Genomic DNA, 21,344 nt, shown 5'->3' with positions numbered 1-21,344 from the left:
CCTTCCAAGAGGTTCAGCATCGGGCCTGCCCAGGTTATATACCCTCTCACCAGTTAATGTTGCTGCTTCTGTGATGTGGTTACTTGCCATGAGAAGTAGCAGTCATGTCATCCAGGATGAGTTTTCAGTACTGGTACCTGAATAGCTCAGCTTTCCATTGTACTGTTTTCTGGCATCATTGGCATTTTACAAAGGAGTTTTCTCAAGAAGCCCTAGAAAAAATCCTCTAGTAAAGACTCTCTTTGGATAGGGTTTGAATGAAGCAGGGTCTAATAAACTTCTTTCCTTTTCATGCTGTGAATGATAACCCTTCTTATCTCCACAGTTTTGCATCCTCCAGGCTCTGGTTCCCAGGCAGCAGCTGTCAGTGTTCAAACAGCCCCTCAGAATGTGCCCAGCCGGTCAGGCCTGCCCCACATGCACTCCCAGCTGGAGCATCGCCCCAGCCAGAGGAGCAGCTCCCCCGTGGGACTCGCCAAATGGTTTGGCTCAGATGTGCTACAGCAACCCCTGCCCTCCATGCCCACCAAAGTTATCAGTGTAGATGAATTGGAATACCGACAGTGAGCAGGGCAGGCAGACTCAACTAAGCCCAGACCTGTGGTGGCACCCTGGGCAGGGCTCTGCTTCATCTCGGGTTGGTTTATGGGCTTTTACTTTGGAGCACTCTGTGTGAAGCTGCTTGGGGGAACCCATACACCTGGTGTGATCCGCATTATGATGGAAGGATCTTAACCAGTCCAGTGGAGTGTACATGGTCTGAATATAGGATTCACAATGTTGTCAATCCTCGAAATGGTCTTTCTTTTTTGTAAGATATGTGAATGAAGTGTTGGTGTCCTCACCAAGAGGTGGCACCTAAGGGTTCTGAGGAAATAAATGTATAGACCCTTATGTACAGACCTGTGTATAAACAACTTTTGTATATACATATAGCTTTTTTGAACTTATACAGCTGTACATAAAAGTAGCTGATATTAGTTAAGCCTGTGTCAACAGTTTGGATTTTTTTCACTTGTACATTTGGGATTTTCTTTTGGTTGATTAAAATTGCATATGCTAAGTGTGTGTATGAAGTAAACTGGCATTGTTGTGTTTATTTCCTCTCTGAAACCCTTCCTGATTTTGTTTGTTTGGAGACAGGGTCTCACTCTGTGTTGCTCAGGCTAGAGTACAGTGGTGCAATCACAGCTCACTGCCACCTCAACCTCCTGGGCTCAAGCCATCCTCATCTCAGCCTTCCTAGTAGATGGAACTACAGGCCACACCACTAACTTTTTACTTGTTTTTTGTAGAGGCAGGATCTCACTATGTAGCCCAAGCTGGCCTTCTTAATTTCTAACCAGCTGAGCTATGCTCAGTATGTTCTTTGAGGGCAGTGATCTGAAGTTTACATCTTTCTTTAAAACCTATGGAAACTGACCAGGGCACAGTGGCTCACTCCTGTAATCTAGCATTTTGGGAGGCCGAGGTGGGCGGATCATGAGGTCAAGAGATTGAGACCATCCTGGCCAACATGGTGAAACCCCATGTCTACTTAAAAAAAAATATATATATATATATACAAAAGTTAGCTGGGCGTGGTGGCACGTGCCTGTAGTCCCAGCTACTCAGGAGGCTGAGGCAGGAGAACTGCTTAAACCCGGGAGGCAGAGGTTGCAGTGAGCCGAGATCGCACTACTGCATTCCAAACTGGCACCTGGTGACAGAGCAAGACTGTCTCAAAAAAAAAAAAAAAAAAAACACACACACAACCTATGGAAACTGAACTCTAGATCTTGATTTAGGAGGAAGAAGCGATGGCCTTTTTCTTGAACCTGAAAGACCCCAATGGGTCAGTTTAGACTGGACTGACCCTCTAAGTAGGTAGCCTTATGGCTAACACCAGGATATCTATAGTGTAATTTCCAAGATTAAACGAACCTAGTCAAAACAGTTTATTAGGGAATGACCTATTACATATGGTAGTTTCTCTGTAACAAATCATGTTTACTAGGGCATCCTGTTTCTGTAAGCTCAGAGTTCTGATTCAACCCACTGGAATCTCAGAATTTCCCGTAAGACTCATGTATTAATTGACTCCTTGTGTTCTGTATCACATTCCTTAGCTCACAATTGTTTTATTATCCACCTTAACTATCAGTATATACACAGCATTGGAGGATAAAGATTTTATAGAATACAGTAGGGTCCTGAGTCCCCTTTACTAACTGGCAGTTTTTCAGCCCTGCTATGAGGTGATGATACTTATTTTCTATGCTACTCAAGTTAGTTTACCAGAGTTCTAGGTATTTGTCCATTTAGGACCATAAAAGCTTCTGAATCCATGCTAAAGGGTCAAATAAGGAGATGATGAAGGTCAAGGTGGTTGGATTTTTTTACTATAAGGGTAGTAGAGTCTTGAGCAGCCCGAGTCTTGAGTGTTAGGGGTACTGATTATAAGCCTGGAACTGCCTATCCTGCCCTGTACTTGCAGGAATACAAGAAAGCAGGTCATCTTTCAACAAAACCTGGCTTTGTGGATTATGCGTGAGGTCAGTCTCTTCCTGGTACCTTCAACCTCATTAGTATTCACTTCATGTGATTCCTCAGCTTCAGAAATAGACCCTATAGACACTATGTTTAGAATTTTTGGCAAATCCTTTCTGGTTTCCACAGGTGAAAACTGGAAAGCAGTCCCAAGTGTCAATGGCAGAACACAGATGCCTGAATCCAGTTCCATCTTTCCCGTGTATCTTCCACTTACCTGCCCCTTCATGTTGAACCAACGTTAATAGGTGCAAGGTAAGGAGGACTGGGTTAAACCTGCTAGTAAAGGCTTCCTTTTCAGGCTGGAAGCTAGTAGGATGGAAACAAATACGTACAATGCAAAGGGCAAAGCCATTAGCTAGTGACTGGCAAAATGCAGTCAGAAGGAAATAAGGGAGTGCTGTTAAGCGTATCAGCAGAAGCTGACATACAGGTTCTAGCAAACGTATTTTGGTAAACACAAGGACTAGAGGAAGCAGGGGTGGGGGATGGAGGCAAAAGAGACGTTAATGCAGAAGCTAAGAAGCTAAGAACTTGATATAGGATAAGGGCAGAGAGGAAGGGATATCTTTGGAAAAACTTTTGATGTCTTGCAGGCACAAGATGAGTTCAGAAGTAATCAGTGCTAGAAGGATGTGCAAAATAAAAGTTAAGAGAAGCTAAGGACATAGAAGGCATCCTGAAAGTAAAACAGCTGAGGGCCACAAAGCATATCACGGAAAATCTGTTAAGCAGGGGAGGTCAGGTAAGAGAGGAAAGAATATTCTCTCCCAAAAGAAACAGTTAAATAGTCTTTGGGAAGTCAGTGGTAAAAAGAAGTGGGAATGAAGTGAACAGTACAGCTAGGCCTTCCCCTAGGAGGTAGCTACTATTTTTGTTGTTTTTGAGACGGAGTCTCCCTCTGTCGTGCCCAGGCTGGAGTACAGTGGCACAATCTCAGCTCACTGCAACCTCTGCCTCCAGGGTTCAAGCAATTCTCCTGCCTCAGCCTCCCAAGTAACTGGGATTACAGGTGCCCACCACCATGCCCAGATAGTTCTTTAATTTTAGTAGAGAGGAGGTTTCACCATATTGGCCAGGCTGGTCTTGAACTCTCAACCTCAGGTTGTCCACCCACCTTGGCCTCCCAAAGTTCTGGGATTACAGGCATGAGACATGGTGCCCAACCTGCTTCTGAGTGTCTCAGAAGCCAGACTCTTATTAAGGAAGGGAAGCATGAGGTCCACTGGCTCTTTGTGAACTATGAGCATAAACACAACTCAAGAATGAGGATAACTTACAGAGATAAACTCTGGTAACTTACAGGGTTAAACTGTAAGTTAACCTGTAAGTTAAACTCTGGTAACTTACAGGGTTCTTCAGTAATTCTTTTCCCTTTACCAACAACTGATTAATAGGTGACCCAATTTTAGGCCACGAGACAAGGACAAACTGGCTGGGTGGCTTCTGGGAAAGTTTCCCCAAAAGGTAAGATGAAGTTTCTTTCCATTTCAGCTGGTTAAATTAGTGCTTTCTGCTAAATGCAGCTAAATGCATTGGATCTGTTTACTTGTAATAAAGTCAGGAAAGAAACAACATGCAATATGTAAAAGCACAGGAAATTCAAATTATGCTATGACAGCCAAACCAGTAAAGTCTTAACAGCTTGTGAGGAGCCTTTAGCTGTACCTCCACGTGGCCGTACCCCAGGCAGCCATACCTCAGCCAGCATTACCAACACCAAACTGTAACCCTCTCCCAGAACTGCCAAGTCTAAGTCCACCAGAGAAAGGGAAAGGTAGGGTAATCCTCTCCTCAAGGAGACCAGGGGGGCCCTGGATCAAGCCACGAGGAGAGTGCTAAATGATGGAGACAAGGTCTATTCACAGCACATTCTGAGGCCTTGGATGAACTGGATTTCAGCAACCTTCCCTCCCCAACACCCTGGCAGAGCTAAATGGTTGCTCAATGAAAGTGAATTTTGGCAAGAAGAGTCCCGAGAAACCCAGTATGTTCTGGCTGGAGAACAAGCCTTCCTGGAAATCCCATAGCTCAGAAAGCCTGTTCCCCTGCAGGGTTGGCACAGGCTATATATAGATCATGGCCTGTATCATGAATGCACCAGTGGTATCAAGACCTATATTCTGAAAAGTAACTAGCATACCAGGCTTCAGGGGCTTATTTTCTGGGTCTGAGGACAGTGCTAAGCCCAAGCTCCAGGAAGACTATTAAAGGGAAATGACTTATTAGGGCAGCAGGAAGAACAACCATTGGACAGAGGCCGATTATGTAGATAATCCCACACTGTGATCCTTCACAACCTGCTATAAAAGCTCTAGCTTGCCTTATTTGAAGAAATAATCAAATTCTGTCTTGCTGCAAACCTGTTCTCCTTCCTGATTTTCTATCATCTCTGCTGTCCAAACTGAAATAATGTTTGACTTCTCTTCTTCCCAAGAGCAAGTTACCAAGTTTAAGATTTCTCCTCCATACTTACATGCCCACACTCTCCCTTCTGAAATGCTCATGTTCTTTATTATTTAATTAGGTTTTTTTGGAGACAGGGTCTCACTCTGTCACCCAGGCTGGAGTGCAGTGGCCCATCTTAGCTCACTGCAGCCTGGACCTCCCAGGCTCAAGCACTCCTCCCACCTCGGCCTCCCAAATAGCTGGGACTACAGGCACATACTACCATGCCCAACTGATTTTTTAAATTTTTTTGTAGAGACTGGGCCTCGAACTGTTGCCCAGGCTGATCTGAAAACTCCTAAGCTCAGGCGATCTTCCTGCCTTGGCCTCCCAAAATGCTGGGATTACAGATGTGACCCACTGGGCCCAGCCTCCTCTGCCCCTATCAATCAATTTCACATAATCAGAGCAATCACCTTAAATTCCTATGTTCCTAGCCCTCCAAATATCTGATTGTGTCCTTAGTATCCTCTCAAGTAGTCCTGACACCAACCCTCCTCCTAACCTCCCATCTCCATACATGTACGAACATGCAAACCTGCTCTGATCACACCAGCTGCCTCACTTACAACGTTCTGCCTTCATGCCATCACCCAAGTTACTGAGTGAGACCAGGACTGCCATGGAGATTCAAGCAGAAAGGCTGGGTTATGGGAAAGAAGGCATTTAGTGGCCCAGCTGGCAGCACAGTTTAGCTCAACAGTCAGCCCAACACTGATGATGTACAGCTGTGCTCTGCATAGGGCAGACAGCCCAGTAAAGCAAAAGGCTCAGTGCAACAAAAGGCAACAGTCATTGAGTACTTACACATCAAATACTGTGCTAAGCAATGTGTAAGTACCACCTCCCTCCATTACTAACAATCACCACTGCAGAAAGCAAATGCTATTACTATCCCCATGTTACATGAGGAAATGGGCCCATAAAGGTTGAGTAATTTGTTTAGGACTCCACAGCTAACTAGAGGTAGACCTGCAATGTCAACACCCTAATCTACCTGGTCAGAGTACTTTACTACATGTTCTCCCAAAATAGGTTAGCCTTGCAGGGAGTGATCAGTTAACTTACATGAAGTCCTTCCTCTCTCTATTATCACGTGGGAAAGACCACTTGGAAGGATTGAAAGCCACATCTAGTTTGGAAGAGTTTCCCATAAGTAAACATCAAATAAGATGCTGCATATCATATTTTTATCCATTTCACATTCAAGACCAAATTCCCAAGGATCCCTTCTGTAGCTGCCTCACTGTATATGCCCTTACTCATTCAGCCCATCCCAAAACAAATTCTGACAATGACACATAAGCTGCATGTAGATGACCAGCCTACCAGGTCTTTTATGCAGTTCAACATACACAGTGACACCAAGGTAAGACAAATGAAGTTCCAGTTTGGGTGCCTTCATCTCCCTCCCCTGGATCCTGATCCAGTTACTGTCAAAGCCAGAAAGAACTGGGGTAGGATGCTTGATACAGGGAAAGCTGTTGTGCTTCACCCGGCAGATGGGAAAGGGGGAAGGTTTCACTTCTTCACAATTTGAATGACATCCTCGTCCTCCAACGTATGGTCTTTACCCACTTTCTGAGGATTGTGTTTCACAGAGAGACCCCACACCAGAGCACTGTATGGAAGGGAAAAAGAACAGTCAGTGTGAATAATAACCTAACTTCTGCCCTATTTGTCTAGGTGCCACCCTTCTGCTCAGATTTAGTATCACAGTCTTAAGAACCATAGACCTACAAAAGTTTATCTTCCCTAGCAACATGAGACACTGAAGCCTTAACATATAAGGCAGCAAAGACTTCTGGGAGTTGTGTGGTTCCTTACTGCAGAAAGTCGAAGATGAAAAACACAACTAGTATAAAGAGACTGGTTTAAAATTAAAGCATGGATTTGTTATAGAGACAGACCCTGAAAACTTCAGACTTATTCTTACAGATAAAATGTCAGTTATAGACTGTCAGAGAAGACCTGTTTTTGCCGGGTTTACTGAAAACATCAGTGGATACTGACAAGAAATTAGGGCCTCCCTCTTTAGATAGGGCTTCCCTCTTTAGCAATGCCAGGAAAATCTTCCTCGCTATCAAGCAACTTAATTGATAAGTCCTCCTGATTTACTGGAATATGTGAAGGTAATTTATATCCATGGGCCTCCAAATTTAATATGTTCTAGTGATGAAAACTGGTGAATAAAACACCAAGACCTGCCCCACAGAGATTAAGAACTATATACCAAGGAGTAGAACAGGTGGCCATATTGTTGTTACATTGTCACTGAGTCAAAACCTCTTTTAAAAACATTCCTAAAAGATACCACTTAAAAAATGAGTATCAGGAACAAATACAATAATTAGTCCAACATAAAATTCTCAAATGCACTAACAAATATATGTAGATAAATACAAGGTGTCCATTTTACTATCTTAAACTAGAAAACTATTTTTTTTTTTTTTGAGACGGAGTTTCACTCTTGTTACCCAGGCTGGAGTGCAATGGCGCGATCTCGGCTCACTGCAACCTCCGCCTCCTGCATTCAGGCAATTCTCCTGCCTCAGCTTCCTGAGCAGCTGGGATTACAGGCACACGCCACCATGCCTAGCTAATTTTTTGTATTTTTAGTAGAGACGGGGTTTCACCATGTTGACCAGGATGGTCTCTATCTCTTGACCTCGTGACCCACCCGCCTCGGCCTCCCAAAGGGCTGGGATTACAGGCTTGAGCCACCGCGCCCGGCCGAAAACTAGTTTTTAGCCAGATGCAGTGCCTAAAGTGAAGTCAGGGCCTCTTACTTTATTGATAGCAGTGTAAACAGTTCAGCCTTTCTGGAAAGCAATAAAGCAAAATGTATCAAAAGCCACACAATCATTAATACTACTTCTAGAATGAAAAGGTTCATGAGAAACTGAAGCCTAACAAAAATAAGTAAAGATCTGCGAATGAAGACTAGAAAATAACACAAAGTAGGTACGGGCACAGTGGCTCATGCCTGTAATCCTAAAAGTTTGGGAGGCTGAGGCGGGAATACTGAGGTCAGGAGTTTGAGATGAGCCTGGCCAACATGGAGAAAACCTGTCTCTACTAAAAATACAAAAATTAGCCAGGCCCACACCTGTAATGGTACAGGCCTATAGTCCTAGCTATCCAGGTATTTTGGAGGCTGGGTCACAAGAACTTGAACCCAGGAGCTTGAGGTTGGACCCTGCAATGGACGAAAATCGTGCCACTGCACTCCAGGACAACAGAACGAGAAAAAAACACCTCTAAGTAGCAAAAAATGGAAAATATGGTTATAAAAATGATATATATGGGCTGGGCGCGGTGGCTCAAGCCTATAATCCCAGCACTTTGGGAGGCCGAGGCGGGTGGATCACGAGGTCGAGAGATCGAGACCAACCTGGTCAACATGGTGAAACCCCGTCTCTACTGAAAATACAAAACATTAGCTGGGCATGGTGGCGTGTGCCTGTAATCCCAGCTACTCAGGAGGCTGAGGCAGGAGAATTGCCTGAACCCAGGAGGCGGAGGTTGCGGTGAGCCGAGATCGCGCCATTGCACTCCAGCCTGGGTAACAAGAGCGAAACTCCGTCTCAAAAAAAAAAAAAAAAAATAAGGAAGGCCGGGTACAGTGTCTCATGTCTGTAATCCCAGCACTTTGGAAAGGCAAAGCAGGAGGATCGCTTGAGCCCAGGAGTTCGAGACCAGTCAGGGCAACATAGGGAGACAGTTTCTACGAATAAAAAAAAAAATTAGCTGGGCATGGTGGCACACACCTATGGTCTTGTCTCAGCTACTCAGAAACTGAGATAGGAGGATCACTTGAGCCAGGGAAGTTGAGACTGCAGTGAGCTGTGACAGAGCCACTGGTCTCAAAAGTAATACTAAGCAGGAAGGCTAAAATGAGCCCTGTGGTACTGAACTAGAATCAGAGGTTAACGGTATAAAACTCATGGTTTTTAGGAAAGATGGATGGATAAATGGATAGTGAGGAATGATAAGACAGATACAGAAATACAGATGTGTATCTAAGCATCATTAGTAACCATACATATATTTCCTAACTTTATTTGCTGAGAGGGCCTACAGGCAATGATAACCTACTTACTAACAATGAGCACACTTAGCACCCACATCTCGAAAACTGGAGCTCCTTGGAGAAGTGACTAATTTTCAGGGCTGGTGCAGGCAAAAATCAATGTCAGTTGGGAACATCTAAATATTAACAGTACCAAAAAGTAAGGAAAGGCTGTGCACTGGTGGCTTATGCCTATAATCCTGCATTTTGGGAGGCAGAGACAGAAGGATCATTTGAGCTCAGGAGTTTGAGAAGCCTGGGCAACATAGCAAGCCATCTCTAAAAAAAATAATAAATGGCTCATGCATATAATCCCACCACTTCGGGAGGCCAAGGTAAGCAGATCACTTGAGCCCAGGCATTCAAGACCAGTCTGGGAAACACAGGTGGGACTCCATCTCTACAAAAAAGCCCCACAAAAAAACTAGCTGGGCATGGTGGTACACACTTGTGGTTCCAGCTACTCAGGAGGCTGAGACAGGCTGAGGTCTAAGCCCCTAAGATAAAGGCTGCAGTGTGCTGTGATCATGTCATTGCACTCTGGCCTGGGCAACAGCAAAAAAAACAAAACAAAACAAAACAAAAAACAGCTATCAAAAGAACAGAGGAGGCAACATGAAAGAGTTCCTAATGGCCAAAGCTTGTAATAATTTGAGCAACAGGCCGGGCGCAGTGTCTCAAGCCTGTAATCCCAGCACTTTGGGAGGCCGAGGCGGGTGGATCACAAGGTCAAGAGATTGAGACCATCCTGGTCAACATGGTGAAACCCCATCTCTACTAAAAATACAAAAAATTAGCTGGGCATGGTGGTGCGTGCCTGTAATCCCAGCTACTCAGGAGGCTGAGGCAGGAGAATTGCCTGAACCCGGGAGGCGGAGGTTGAGGTGAGCCGAGATCGCGCCATTGCACTCCAGCCTGGGCAACAAGAGCGAAACTCTGTCTCAAAAAATAATAATAATAATAATAATTTGAGCAACAAAGTAATAATAGTGTTAGATTACAACCTATAGAATAAAATAACCAAGAGCTCAAACTGATAGGAATTATGAATTAGAGAAGTCACAGCTCTAACACTCAGTAGATGTCCAATAAATAAATGTGAAAGAAAATAAAGAATCACCATTAGGTCAGGCGTGGTAGCTCACGCCTGTAATCCCAGCACTTTGGGAGGCCAAGGCAGGTGGATCACCTGAGGTCAGGAGTTTGAGACCAACCTAGCGAACACAGTGAAACCCCATTTCTACTAAAAATACAAAAGTTAGCCAGGTATGGTGGCACACGCCTGTAGTACCAGATAGGAGGCTGAGACAGGAGAATTGCTTGAACCTGAGAGGTTGCAGTGAGATGAGATTTTGCCACCACACTCCAGCCTGGGGGAAAGAAAGAGACTCTGCCTCAAAAAAATTAAAAAAACCACACACACTGTAGCTATAAATGTCACAGACAAGCCTCACCAGTAGATGCTAATATCAGCAGGCAAAAATTTGAAGAGTAAACAGGACTTTCATAGTCTCAAAAGTACCCCAAGATACTTATCAAAATATGGAGAGAAAAATGGTACCTTCGCAACAGAGAAACCCTTCCTATGCCAACTTAATCAAGTCATCAAGATGAATATTATCATCAGTAAGGTATATCAACATCATGAATTTCATGTCACAATACACTGAGAACACATCATTATTTTTGTAGTATTCTTACCAAAAATGCGTAATCTCATTTCAGTCATGAGAAAACACTGGGCAAACTCAAAGTGAGGAACATTCAATAAAATAGTGAACACTTCAAAAGTGTCAAGGTCATCAATGACAGTGAAAGTCCAAGGAAATATTACTGGTAGACTAGAACACAAGAAGACTACAAACAACTAACAACTAGATGCTACAACGGTTCTGGAATACAAAGCAGACAATAGAAAAATAGTGGAAAATAGAAGTAAAAGAAAATAATAAAATTCAAATAAGGTCTATAGTTAATAATAGCATACCATTGCTTATTTCCTGTTTTGATAATTTTATAGTAATGTGAGCTGTTAACAGAAGTGGAGTGAGAGACAAAAGGAAACTACTGTATTTGCAACTTTGCTGTAAGTCTAAAATTAGTTCAAAATAAAAAATATGCTGGGCCACAGTGGCTCACACCTGTAATCCTGACACTTTGGGAGGCTGAAGAAGGTAGATCGATCGCTTGAGCTCAGGAATTCAAGATCAGCCTAGGAAACAAAGCAAGACCTTGTCTCTAATAAAATTTTCTTTTTAATTAGTCGGGTCTAATGGTGTACACTTGTAGTTCCAGCTACTCAGGAGGCTGAGGCAGGAGGGACTGCTTGAGCCCAGAAGATTGAGGCTGCAGTGAGCTATGATCGCACTGCTCACTCCAGCCAGGGCAAGAGCAAGACGCTGTCTCAAAAATAATTTTTTAGGCCGGGCGCGGTGGCTCAAGCCTGTAATCCCAGCACTTTGGGAGGCCGAGGTGGGTGGATCACGAGGTCAAGAGATCAAGACCATCCTCGTCAGCATGGTGAAACCTCGCCTCTACTAAAAATACAAAAAATTAGCTGGGCATGGTGGCACATGCCTGTAATCCCAGCTACTCAGGAGGCTGAGGCAGGAGAATTGCCTGAACCCGGGACGCGGAGGTTGCGTTGAGCCGAGATCGTGCCATTGCACTCCAGCCTGGGCAACAAGAGCGAAACCCTGTCTCAAAAAAAAAATTTTTTTTTCAGCCTCTGTCAGCAGTGAAAAATCTAAGAGATTAGGGAGGTTTTGCCCATGCTTAAGGTTTAGAAGGTGGCTCAGCACCCAATAGAGGCCAGTGTGACCTAAGCAGGAATGTCTGTGTTTGCCAAGAGGAAGATGAAATAATGAGGAAAGGTCAGGCTGTTTGTATCATCAGACTTCCTGACCCAAAAAGGTTTCTAGAGCTCTTCCTGTTCTAATTAGGCATGGTTTTAAGACAACACTGCAGACTTCTACCCAAGCACACAATTTCAGCAGCCTCCTTCCTACCTTCTTTGTAAAAATGCTGTCCTAAGAATTACCAGTTAATGAAATTGGTAACTCATAGGAAAAAGGAGGGACCATATACCCATGATACTTACTATTTAAATTCTTTGATAAGATTTTTGTGAATCTTCATGCAGAAATCCTCCACTGTGGTCCTGGAGTAAGGAAGCACCACTGGGGATGTGTAATCTGGTAACTGGCCTTTGGGTTTGGTATAACTAGAATAGAGAAGGTATAATAAGGGTTACCACCTTCTTAAGAGTATCTCATGTGTTGAATGTATACCAACCCTCCATCACCCCTGGCATCAGACCAGGACAACCTCCAACCTGAGGAAAAAAGTGTCCTCAATATGACCTAGTAGATAATAGGAACGAAGTTAATTGTTTTTCCAAAAAAAGAGCCAGATTTTTCTGCTCAGATGTATGTTATATAGTAGGAAAAAGAAAAAAAAATTAAAAATTTAAAAAAAAAAAACAGATTTTGTTAATGAGCTCCAGAAAGTATCATTTTAGGACAGTCTGGTTTAATTCCTATAGCAACATTACCCTATCCACAAAGACTTACATTCTCACTAGTTTCAGATAGTCCCAGATCTTTTCCAGTAGGTCATCAAAATTCCAACGGTGATGGGCAGAGATGGGTACACAGTGAGGCACCTTATAGATGATATCCAATTCCTCAATGGAGATTTGGTCAATCTTATTTAACACATAGATACAGGGGATATAAACTCTACAGAAGTTGAAGAAAAACAGGGTATTAGTCTGGAGTTGTTGATAAAACTGTCAGCCTGTTAAACAGCACACCCTTACCCAGACCCAACTGATGCTCTCAAGAGGGATCATAAGTAGATCAGCCAGAAAAAGGAAAAAAAAAAAAGTGAACTATGAGTTGAAAAGTAACAAGTCAGGCCCTAGTACCAGCCATAAAGCTAATTCCTGGGAAAGCATGCTGCAGTGGAAAGAACACAGCTTTGAAGCATTCAGACTGATTCTAATCCCAGCTGTGTCATTTTCTAGACACAGCTGGCCCTCCATATATGCAGGTTTTACATCCTTGAATTCAATCAACTGCAGAACAAAACCCACAGACACTGAGGGTCAACTGTACTACACCATTTTATGTAAGTGACTTGAGCATCTGCAAGTTTTATCTGCAGGGGGTCCTAGAAGCAATCTTCTGTGGATATGAAGAGATGACGTTATATGTCCCTGGGAAAGTCACTTAACCTCTGAGTCAGTTACTTACAAGGCTGTTTTAAGGATATAATTTATAGTATTTCATAATGTTTAAAGACTAAAAAATAAATGTTTTAAACACAGCATCTACCAATGTCATATTCCTAGTGTCCAATCAATGACAGCTAAAGTTACTAATAATTAGGCAAGCCACAACTTCTCAGGGTTTAACTGCCTCACTTGTAAAATGCCTAACTAAAAACACTGGCTTCTGCTTGTTTTCAGATGAGGAGCAAATACATTCATCCAACATATAGGAACAAATGACTAAGTGAGCAACTAAAAATATTATATACAAATGCTACAGGTAATTTTAACAGTGCCTTAACTTATTAAAGTCTAATATCAATGGGATGGGCATAGTGGCTCATGCCTATAATCCCAACACTTAGGGAGGCCAAGGCAGGCAGATTGCTTAAGCTTAGGAGTTCAAGACCAGTATTGGCAATGTGGTAAACACCATCTCTACAAAAAATACAAAATTAGCTGGGCTTGGTGGCACACACCCATAGTCCCAGCTACTCAGGAGGCTGAGGTGAGAGGATGGATTGTGTCTGGGAATTCAAGGCTGCAGTAAGCCATGATCACACCACTGCACTCCAGCCTGGGTGACAGAGCAAGACTCCGTGTCAAAAAAAAAAAAAAGGCCAAGCACAGTGGCTCACTCCTGTAATCCTAGCAGTGTGGGAGGGCGAGGTGGGTGTATCACCTGAGGTCAAGAGTTTGAAATCAGCCTAGTAAACATGGCAAAACCCCATCTCTACTAAAAATACAAAATATTAGCCAGGCATGGTGGCAGGCACCTATAATCCCAGCTACTTGGGAGGCTAAGGCAGGAGAATCACTTGAACCTGGGAGACAGAGGTTGCAGTTAGCCAAGATCACACCACTGCACTCCAACCTGGTTGACACAGCAAACTCTTATCTCAAAAAAAAAAAAAAAAAAAGGAGGGGGAACAACTGGAGTTAGAATAAAATTCTGCCAACTTCCTTCAAGATGTAATACTCTTTCCATCACAAGGCTTCAAATACAGTCAGGCACAGACTACACACTGAGTACCTGTTTCCTTCCACAACATCAATGAGGTCATCAGCTGTAGCATCACTACGTAGAGTCACGTCGGCATTATGAATCTTGTATTCAGCCAGAATGCTTTTCACAGTTTCAGCATCCAGCTCACTCTGGGGGCACTGAAAGGGAACAGCAGATGACTAGTCAGCAAAAAATTTTAAAAAAACAAAAAAACAAAACAACCTCCCCAAGTGTACCTATATCCATGTACCTGGAAAATTCTAGCTAAGATGCAAACTCATTACTAAAGACATCCCAGATGAGTGTCACTGACATTTAGTAGGAAATAAATGTCCAAACTCCAAGGAAAGTGTTACACATTGAACTGTGTTCCTCCTTCCCCCATCAAATAATTAATAACCCCAGTATCTCAGAATGTGACTGTATTTGGAGATACTCTTTAAAGAGGTAATCAAATTAGAATGAGGTCATTAGAGTGGGGCCCTAATCCAATACTGGTGGTACTAATAAGACAAGGAGCTTAGGGGCCAGGCGCAGTGGCTCACGCCTATAATCCCTAGCACTGTGAGAGGCCAAGGTGGGCAGATCACGAGGTCAAAAGATCGAGACCATCCTGGCCAACACAGTGAAACCCCGTCTCAATTTCTTTTTTTTTTTTTTTTGAGATGGAGTTTCGCTCTTGTTACCCAGGCTGGAGTGCAATGGCGCGATCTCGGCTCACTGCAACCTCCGCCTCCTGGGTTCAGGCAATTCTCCTGCCTCAGCCTCCTGAGTAGCTGGGATTACAGGCACACGCCACCATGCCCAGCTAATTTTTTGTATTTTTAGTAGAGACGGGGTTTCACCGTGTTGACCAGGATGGTCTCGATCTCTTGACCTAGTGATCCACCCGCCTCAGCCTCCCAAAGTGCTGGGATTACAGGCGTGAGCCACCGCGCCCGGCTCAATTTCTTTAAAAAATAAAAATAAAAAGGCGATTAGGACAAAGACACACAGAGGAAGTCACCATATGAAGTCCTATCTGGAAGCCAAGGAGGGAAGCCTCAGAAGAAACCAACGCTGCCATCACCTTGATCTTAGACTTCCAATCTCCAGAATTATGAAACATAAATTTCTGCTGTTTAGCCACCCAATCTATGGTACCTTGTTATGGCAGCCCTGGCAAACTAACACAAAAATTAATCCTGGGCCGGGCGCGGTGGCTCAAGCCTGTAATCCCGGCACTTTGGGAGGCCGAGGCGGGTGGATCACGAGGTCAAGAGATCGAGACCATCCTGGTCAACATGGTGAAAACCCGGTCTCTACTAAAAATACAAAAAATTAGCTGGGCATGGTGGCGTGTGCCTGTAAGCCCAGCTACTCAGGAGGCTGAGGCAGGAGAATTGCCTGAACCCAGGAGGCGGAGGTTGCGGTGAGCCGAGATCGCGCCATTGCACTCCAGCCTGGGTAACAAGAGCGAAACTCCGTCTCAAAAAAAAAAATTAATCCTGAATGCCCAAACTCGAACAATATGAAAGGATAATGGGAAAGATATTTTGGGCAAGACAGCCTAAACCTATCCCAGTCAAATAATCTGGGCTCTAGAGTGTTACATTTAAAAGGAAACTCTCAGTCCTTAATTCTCTGAGAGAGAAGCAGCATTTGACAGAACTGGTCATTCCTATCTGAAATACTTTACTTGGCTTCCAGTATTACAAAGTCTTTCATTTTTCTTCTCTCTCTTTGTCTAAGTCTTATTTCCTTGAGTATCTTTTCTTTCTTTTCTTTTTTTTTTTTGAGATGGAGTTTCACTCTTGTTGCTCAGGCTGGAGGACAATGGCACGATCCCAGCTCACTGCAACTACTGCCTCCCGGGTTCAAGCAACTCTCCTGCCTCAGCCTCCCAAGTACCCGGGATTACAGGTGTGTGCCACCACGCCTGGTTAATTTTAATATATTTTTTGTTTGTTTGTTTGTTTGTTTTTGAGACGGAGTTTCGCTCTTGTTACCCAGGCTGGAGTGCAATGGCACGATCTTGGCTCACCGCAATCTCCGCCTCCTGGGTTCAGGCAATTCTCCTGCCTCAGCCTCCTGAGTAGCTGGGATTACAGGCATGTGCCACCATGCCCAGCCAACTTTTTTTATTTTTAGTAGAGACGGGGTTTCACCATGTTGACCAGGCTGGTCTCGATCTCTCGACCTCATGAACCACCCACCTCGGCCTCCCAAAGTGCTGGGATTACAGGCTTGAGCCACCGCGCCCGGCCAATTTTTATATTTTTAATAGAGACAGGGTTTTGCCATGCTGGCCAGGTTGGTCTCCAGCTCCTGACCTCAGGTGATCTGCCCACCTCAGCCTCCTAAAGTGCTGGGATTACAGGCTTGTGAAGCCACTGCACCTAGCCGATTCTCTTTTCTGTCTATACTCACCCTTACTTGGTGATCTAACTAGGCCTATGACATTAAAGTTGATAATGCCAGGCGCGGTGGCTCAAGCCTGTAATCCCAGCACTCTGGGAGGCCGAGGTGGGTGGATCACGAGGTCGAGAGATCGAGACCATCCTGGTCAACACGGTGAAACCCCGTCTCTACTAAAAATACTAAAAATTAGCTGGGCATGGTGGTGCGTGCCTGTAATCCCAGCTACTCAGGAGCCTGAGGCAGGAGAATTGCCTGAACCCAGGAGGCGGAGGTTGCAGTGAGCCGAGATCGCGCCATTGCACTCCAGCCTGGGTAACAAGAGCAAAACTCCGTCTCATTAAAAAAAAAAAAAAAAAAAAAAAGAATAAAAAATAAAGTTGATAATCACCAAATTTATATATCCAGCCTAGACAACTATTTATGCCTTCTTTTTTTTTTTTGAGACGGAGTTTCGCTCTTGTTACCCAGGCTGGAGTGTAATGGCGCGATCTCGGCTCACCGCAACCTCCGCCTCCTGGGTTCAGGCAATTCTCCTGCCTCAGCCTCCTGAGTAGCTGGGATTACAGGCATGCACCACCATGCCTAGCTAACTTTTTGTATTTTTAGTAGAGACGGGGTTTCACCATGTTGACCAGGATGGTCTCGATCTCTTGACCTCGTGATCCACCCGCCTCGGCCTCCCAAAGTGCTGGGATTACAGGCTTGAGCCACCGCGCCCGGCTATGCCTGCTTTTATTTTCTTATTTTTACAGAGATGGGGTCTCACTTTGTTGTCCAAGTTGGTCTTGAACTCCTGGACTCAAGTGATCCTCCTGCCTCGACCTTCCAAAGTGCTGGGATTATAGATGTATGGGTGTGAGACACTTGTGCCTGGCCTACCTCACATGCCTTCTTGACAGAAACACCTGGATGTCTAACTGGCATCTAAAACTTAACATCCTGATCTTCTCCTTCCCTCCAAACCTATTCTACCAAAGTCCTACCATTTTAGTAATAAGAGCTCTTTTTTTTTTTTAAGCTCAGGACAAAAAAAATGTGGCCAGGTATGGTGGCTCACACCTGTAATCCCAACACGTTGGCAGACTGAAGCAGGAGAATAGCTTGAGGCCAAAATTTCAAGACCAGCCTGGCCAACATGGCCAGTCTTCGTTTCTACAAAAAAAAAAAAAAAGAAAGAAAGAAGAAAAAAAAGCCAAGCATGGTGGCATGTGAGTATAGTCCTAACTACTTGGAAGGCTGAGGTAGGAGGGTTGCTTAACCCCAGGAGTTTGAGGTAGCAGTGAACTATGATTGTGCCACTGCACTCCAGCCTAAGCGACAGAATGAGATCTTGTCTCTAAAAAAAAATTTTTAAATAAAAAAAACAGCAGGCATCTCTGACTCTTTATTTCACAATCCATACCCAATCCAGATGTAATTACCATCAGCTCTTTCAAAATCTTTCCACAGTCAACCACTTTCAACTCCTTCACTGTTGTAACTCTGGTCCAAAAAGCCATCACTTCTTGACTGACTATTGCAATAACCTTTAAATTATTTGTTTCTGGTCTTAACTTACTGCAGTCTATTCTCAACACAAGAGCCAGAATTATTCACTAAAACCTAAGTCAGCTGGGCATGGTAGCTCACACCTGTAATCCTAGCACTTTGGGAGGCTGAGGCAGGTAGATCACTTGAGGTCAGGAGTTCGAGACCAATCTAATCAACATGGTGAAATCCCATCTCTACTAGAAATACAAAAGTTAGTTGGGTGTGGTGGCACACGCCTGTAATCCCAGCTAGTGAGGACAATGAGGCAGGAGAATTGCTTGAACCCAGGAAGCAGAGGTTGCAGTGAGCCAAGATTTGTACTACTGCACTCCAGCCTGGGCAACAGAGTGAGACTCCATCTTTTTTTTAAAAAAAGAAAGAAAGAAAGAAAAACCTAAGTCAAATCATGTTTAGTTGTGGGACAGAATCCAACCAACAGTTACCCATCTCCTGTAAAGTAAAAGCACATGTGTCCCTATGCTATGCTTTTATCTTTACTACTCTCTCACTTGCCCATTCTGCTGTTCCTCAAACATGGAAAGACATGCTCTGCCTCAGCTCCTTTCCACTTGGATGTTCCTTCTGCATGAAGCAGATGTTGTTCTTCAAGATACCCACTTGGTTCACACCTTTATGTCACCTGAGTGAAGACTTCCCCGACCAACCTTCTTAAAACTGCAACCCTCATACCAACACCCTATCTCCTTTCCCTACTTTATTTTTGTTCTCACATTTGTCATTGACTAATCCATTATATTTTACTCATTAATACTGTTTGCATTCTATCCAATTAGAATACAAAAGAAGGATTTTTGCTGTTCCCTCTTCCATTCTTGCCCAGAGCCTAAAATAATGCTTGGCCCGTGATAGGCACTCTAATATTGTGTTAAATTAATGAAAACAGAAGATATTGGCAGCCATCTACCTTATGCAAGTGTAAAACTGGTCCACACTCCCATATTATCCCCAATAGATAACCGAAAAGAGGAAATAAGTGGCAAAGGTAAATCTGAGACTGGCTCTTATCCTAGTCTTAAAGTCTTTCATGTCAGTCATTATAAAGTCATTTGTGTTATCTCAATTAGTACAGGGAAAAGCCAGGAAATTTTCCAATGTCAATGTCCATGCACATCACTCCGAACTCTAATTCCTGCAGCAGCTTGCCCATGTAGTCTTCCCCACTTACAGTGGCTGTGAGATTAATGCCTCCTTTGTCCTTCTTCTTAAAGCCAATGTTGGGGGGTTTGCTGTTCAAGCGAATGCCAAAGCCTTCCAGTTCATTTTCAATTATCTTCTTATGTCCCAAGGGTTTCAGGACATCCAAAACAATCAGGATCAAGTTACAGGTTCGGGCCACTGAAAAATAAGAAAAAAACATACCCAAGACAGTTCAATAAAGCCTTAACTAACCCAAATACTCAAGCAGAGGTGTTTTTCCCCCTACATTTAAATGTCTGTCAAAGGATTTTCTGTAATACATACACACATGAAGGTTTTTTTTTTTTGAGATGGAGTCTCGCTCTGTTGCCCAGACTGGAGTACAGTGGTGCGATCTCAGCTCACTGCAACCTCCACCTCCCTGGTTCAAGCGACTTCCCCTGCCTCAACCTCCGAAGCTGGGATTACAGGTGAATGCCACCAAGCCCAGCTAATTTTTTTGTATTTTTAGTAGAGATGGGGTTTCACCATGTTGGCCAGATTGGTCTGGAACTCTTGACCTCAGGCAATCCCGCCTCAACCTCCCAAAGTCTGGGATTACAAGTATGAGCCATTGTGCCCAGCCATAAAGTTCTTACAGATTCATACCGGAAGTCAATTTGCTCTGTATGCCATGAAATCAGCACCATATTTGCCCAAGAGCCAACACATTTTCTAGATTTAATAGCAAGAAAACAAGTCAGAATAAAGATACAAACCAGGAAATAAACTAAATCCTCAGATACAGGTTAGAAAGGTTTAAAACAGGAAGAAATGTGAAAGAATATTACCCAGTTAGCGTACTTTTTTTTCGGGGGGGGGGGGGAGATGGAGTCTCACTCTGTCACCCAGGTTGGAGTGCAGTGGCACAATCTTGGCTTATTGCAACCTCCACCTCCTGGGTTCAAGCAATTCTCCTACCTCAGCCAACAAAGTAGTTGAGACTACAGGTGCATGCCACCATGTCTGGCTAATTTTTTGTATTTTAATAGAGATGGGGTTTCACCATGTTATCCAGGCTGGTCTCGAACTCCTAAGATCAGGCAGTCTGCCTGCCTCAGCCCCGCAAAGTGCTAGGATTTCAAATGTGAGGTACCTCACCTGGCCTTGGTTAGCATTTTTTTTTTTTTTTGGGAAGAAGTCTCGCTCCATCACCAGGCTGGACCTCATGATCTGCCCGCCTCAGCCGCCCAAAGTGCTGGGATTACAGGCATTAGCCACTGTGCCCAATCCTTTGTGCCTCTTTTCAATCTTCCCCACTATACTATTCCCAGCCAACCACTGATCTGCTTTCTGTAACCATAGGTAATTTATTTACACTTTTAGAATTTCATATAAATGGAATCATATAAAATGTATTATTCTGGTGTGGGACAGTAGCTTATGCCTATAATCCTAGCAATTTGGGAAGTCAAGACAGGAGGATTGCTTGAGGCCAAGAATTTGAGACTAGCCTGGGAAACAAAGTAAGATCCAATATGTATGGGGGAAAAAAATGTAGTCTTTTGTGCCTGGATATCTTTTTTTTTTTTTTGAGACTGAGTTTCGCCTTTGTTACCCAGACTGGAGTGCAATGGCGCGATCTCGGCTCACCGCAACCTCCGCCTCCTGGGTTCAGGCAATTCTCCTGCCTCAGCCTCCTGAGTAGCTGGGACTACAGGCACGCACCACCATGCCCAGCTAATTTTTTGCACTTTTAGTAGAGACGGGGTTTCACCATGTTGACCAGGATGGTCTCGATCTCTCGACCTCGTGATCCACCCGCCTCGGCCTCCCAAAGTGCTGGGATTACAGGCTTGAGCCACCGCGCCCGGCCTTGGATATCTTATTTTTATTGACTGAGATAGTCTTGCTCTATTGCCCAGGCTGGAGTGTAGTGGCATGACATA

General features: G+C 44.0%; 2 protein-coding genes across 10 annotated transcripts in view; one reads left to right on the top strand and one right to left on the bottom strand.

Annotated features, from left to right (window-relative positions):
- EIF4ENIF1 (eukaryotic translation initiation factor 4E nuclear import factor 1) overlaps positions 1-2,783 on the top strand; it is a 64,659-nt gene extending 61,876 nt beyond the window's left edge. For all 9 annotated transcript variants that reach the window (XM_074391026.1, XM_074391027.1, XM_039462473.2 and 6 more), the window contains one exon: positions 326-2,783. In XM_074391026.1, coding sequence (XP_074247127.1) covers positions 326-567 — 242 coding nt within the window. In that variant the 3' untranslated portion in view covers positions 568-2,783. The remainder of the gene's footprint in view (positions 1-325) is intronic.
- Positions 2,784-6,284: 3,501 nt separating this feature from the next.
- The window catches only part of DRG1 (developmentally regulated GTP binding protein 1), a 40,155-nt gene continuing 25,095 nt past the window's right edge, over positions 6,285-21,344 (bottom strand). The window contains exons 5-9 of the mRNA XM_039462479.2: positions 19,445-19,614; positions 14,356-14,486; positions 12,622-12,789; positions 12,150-12,272; positions 6,285-6,598 (exon numbers count right to left, since the gene is read on the bottom strand). Of these exons, the coding sequence (XP_039318413.1) occupies positions 6,499-6,598; positions 12,150-12,272; positions 12,622-12,789; positions 14,356-14,486; positions 19,445-19,614 (692 nt within the window). The 3' untranslated portion in view covers positions 6,285-6,498. The remainder of the gene's footprint in view (positions 6,599-12,149; positions 12,273-12,621; positions 12,790-14,355; positions 14,487-19,444; positions 19,615-21,344) is intronic.

This window comes from Saimiri boliviensis, chromosome 21, assembly GCF_048565385.1.
Source record: "Saimiri boliviensis isolate mSaiBol1 chromosome 21, mSaiBol1.pri, whole genome shotgun sequence".
In the NCBI taxonomy this organism is placed as follows: domain Eukaryota; kingdom Metazoa; phylum Chordata; class Mammalia; order Primates; family Cebidae; genus Saimiri; species Saimiri boliviensis.
Note: the sequence above shows the minus strand (reverse complement) of the source record. Positions and strands in the feature narration are given on the sequence as shown.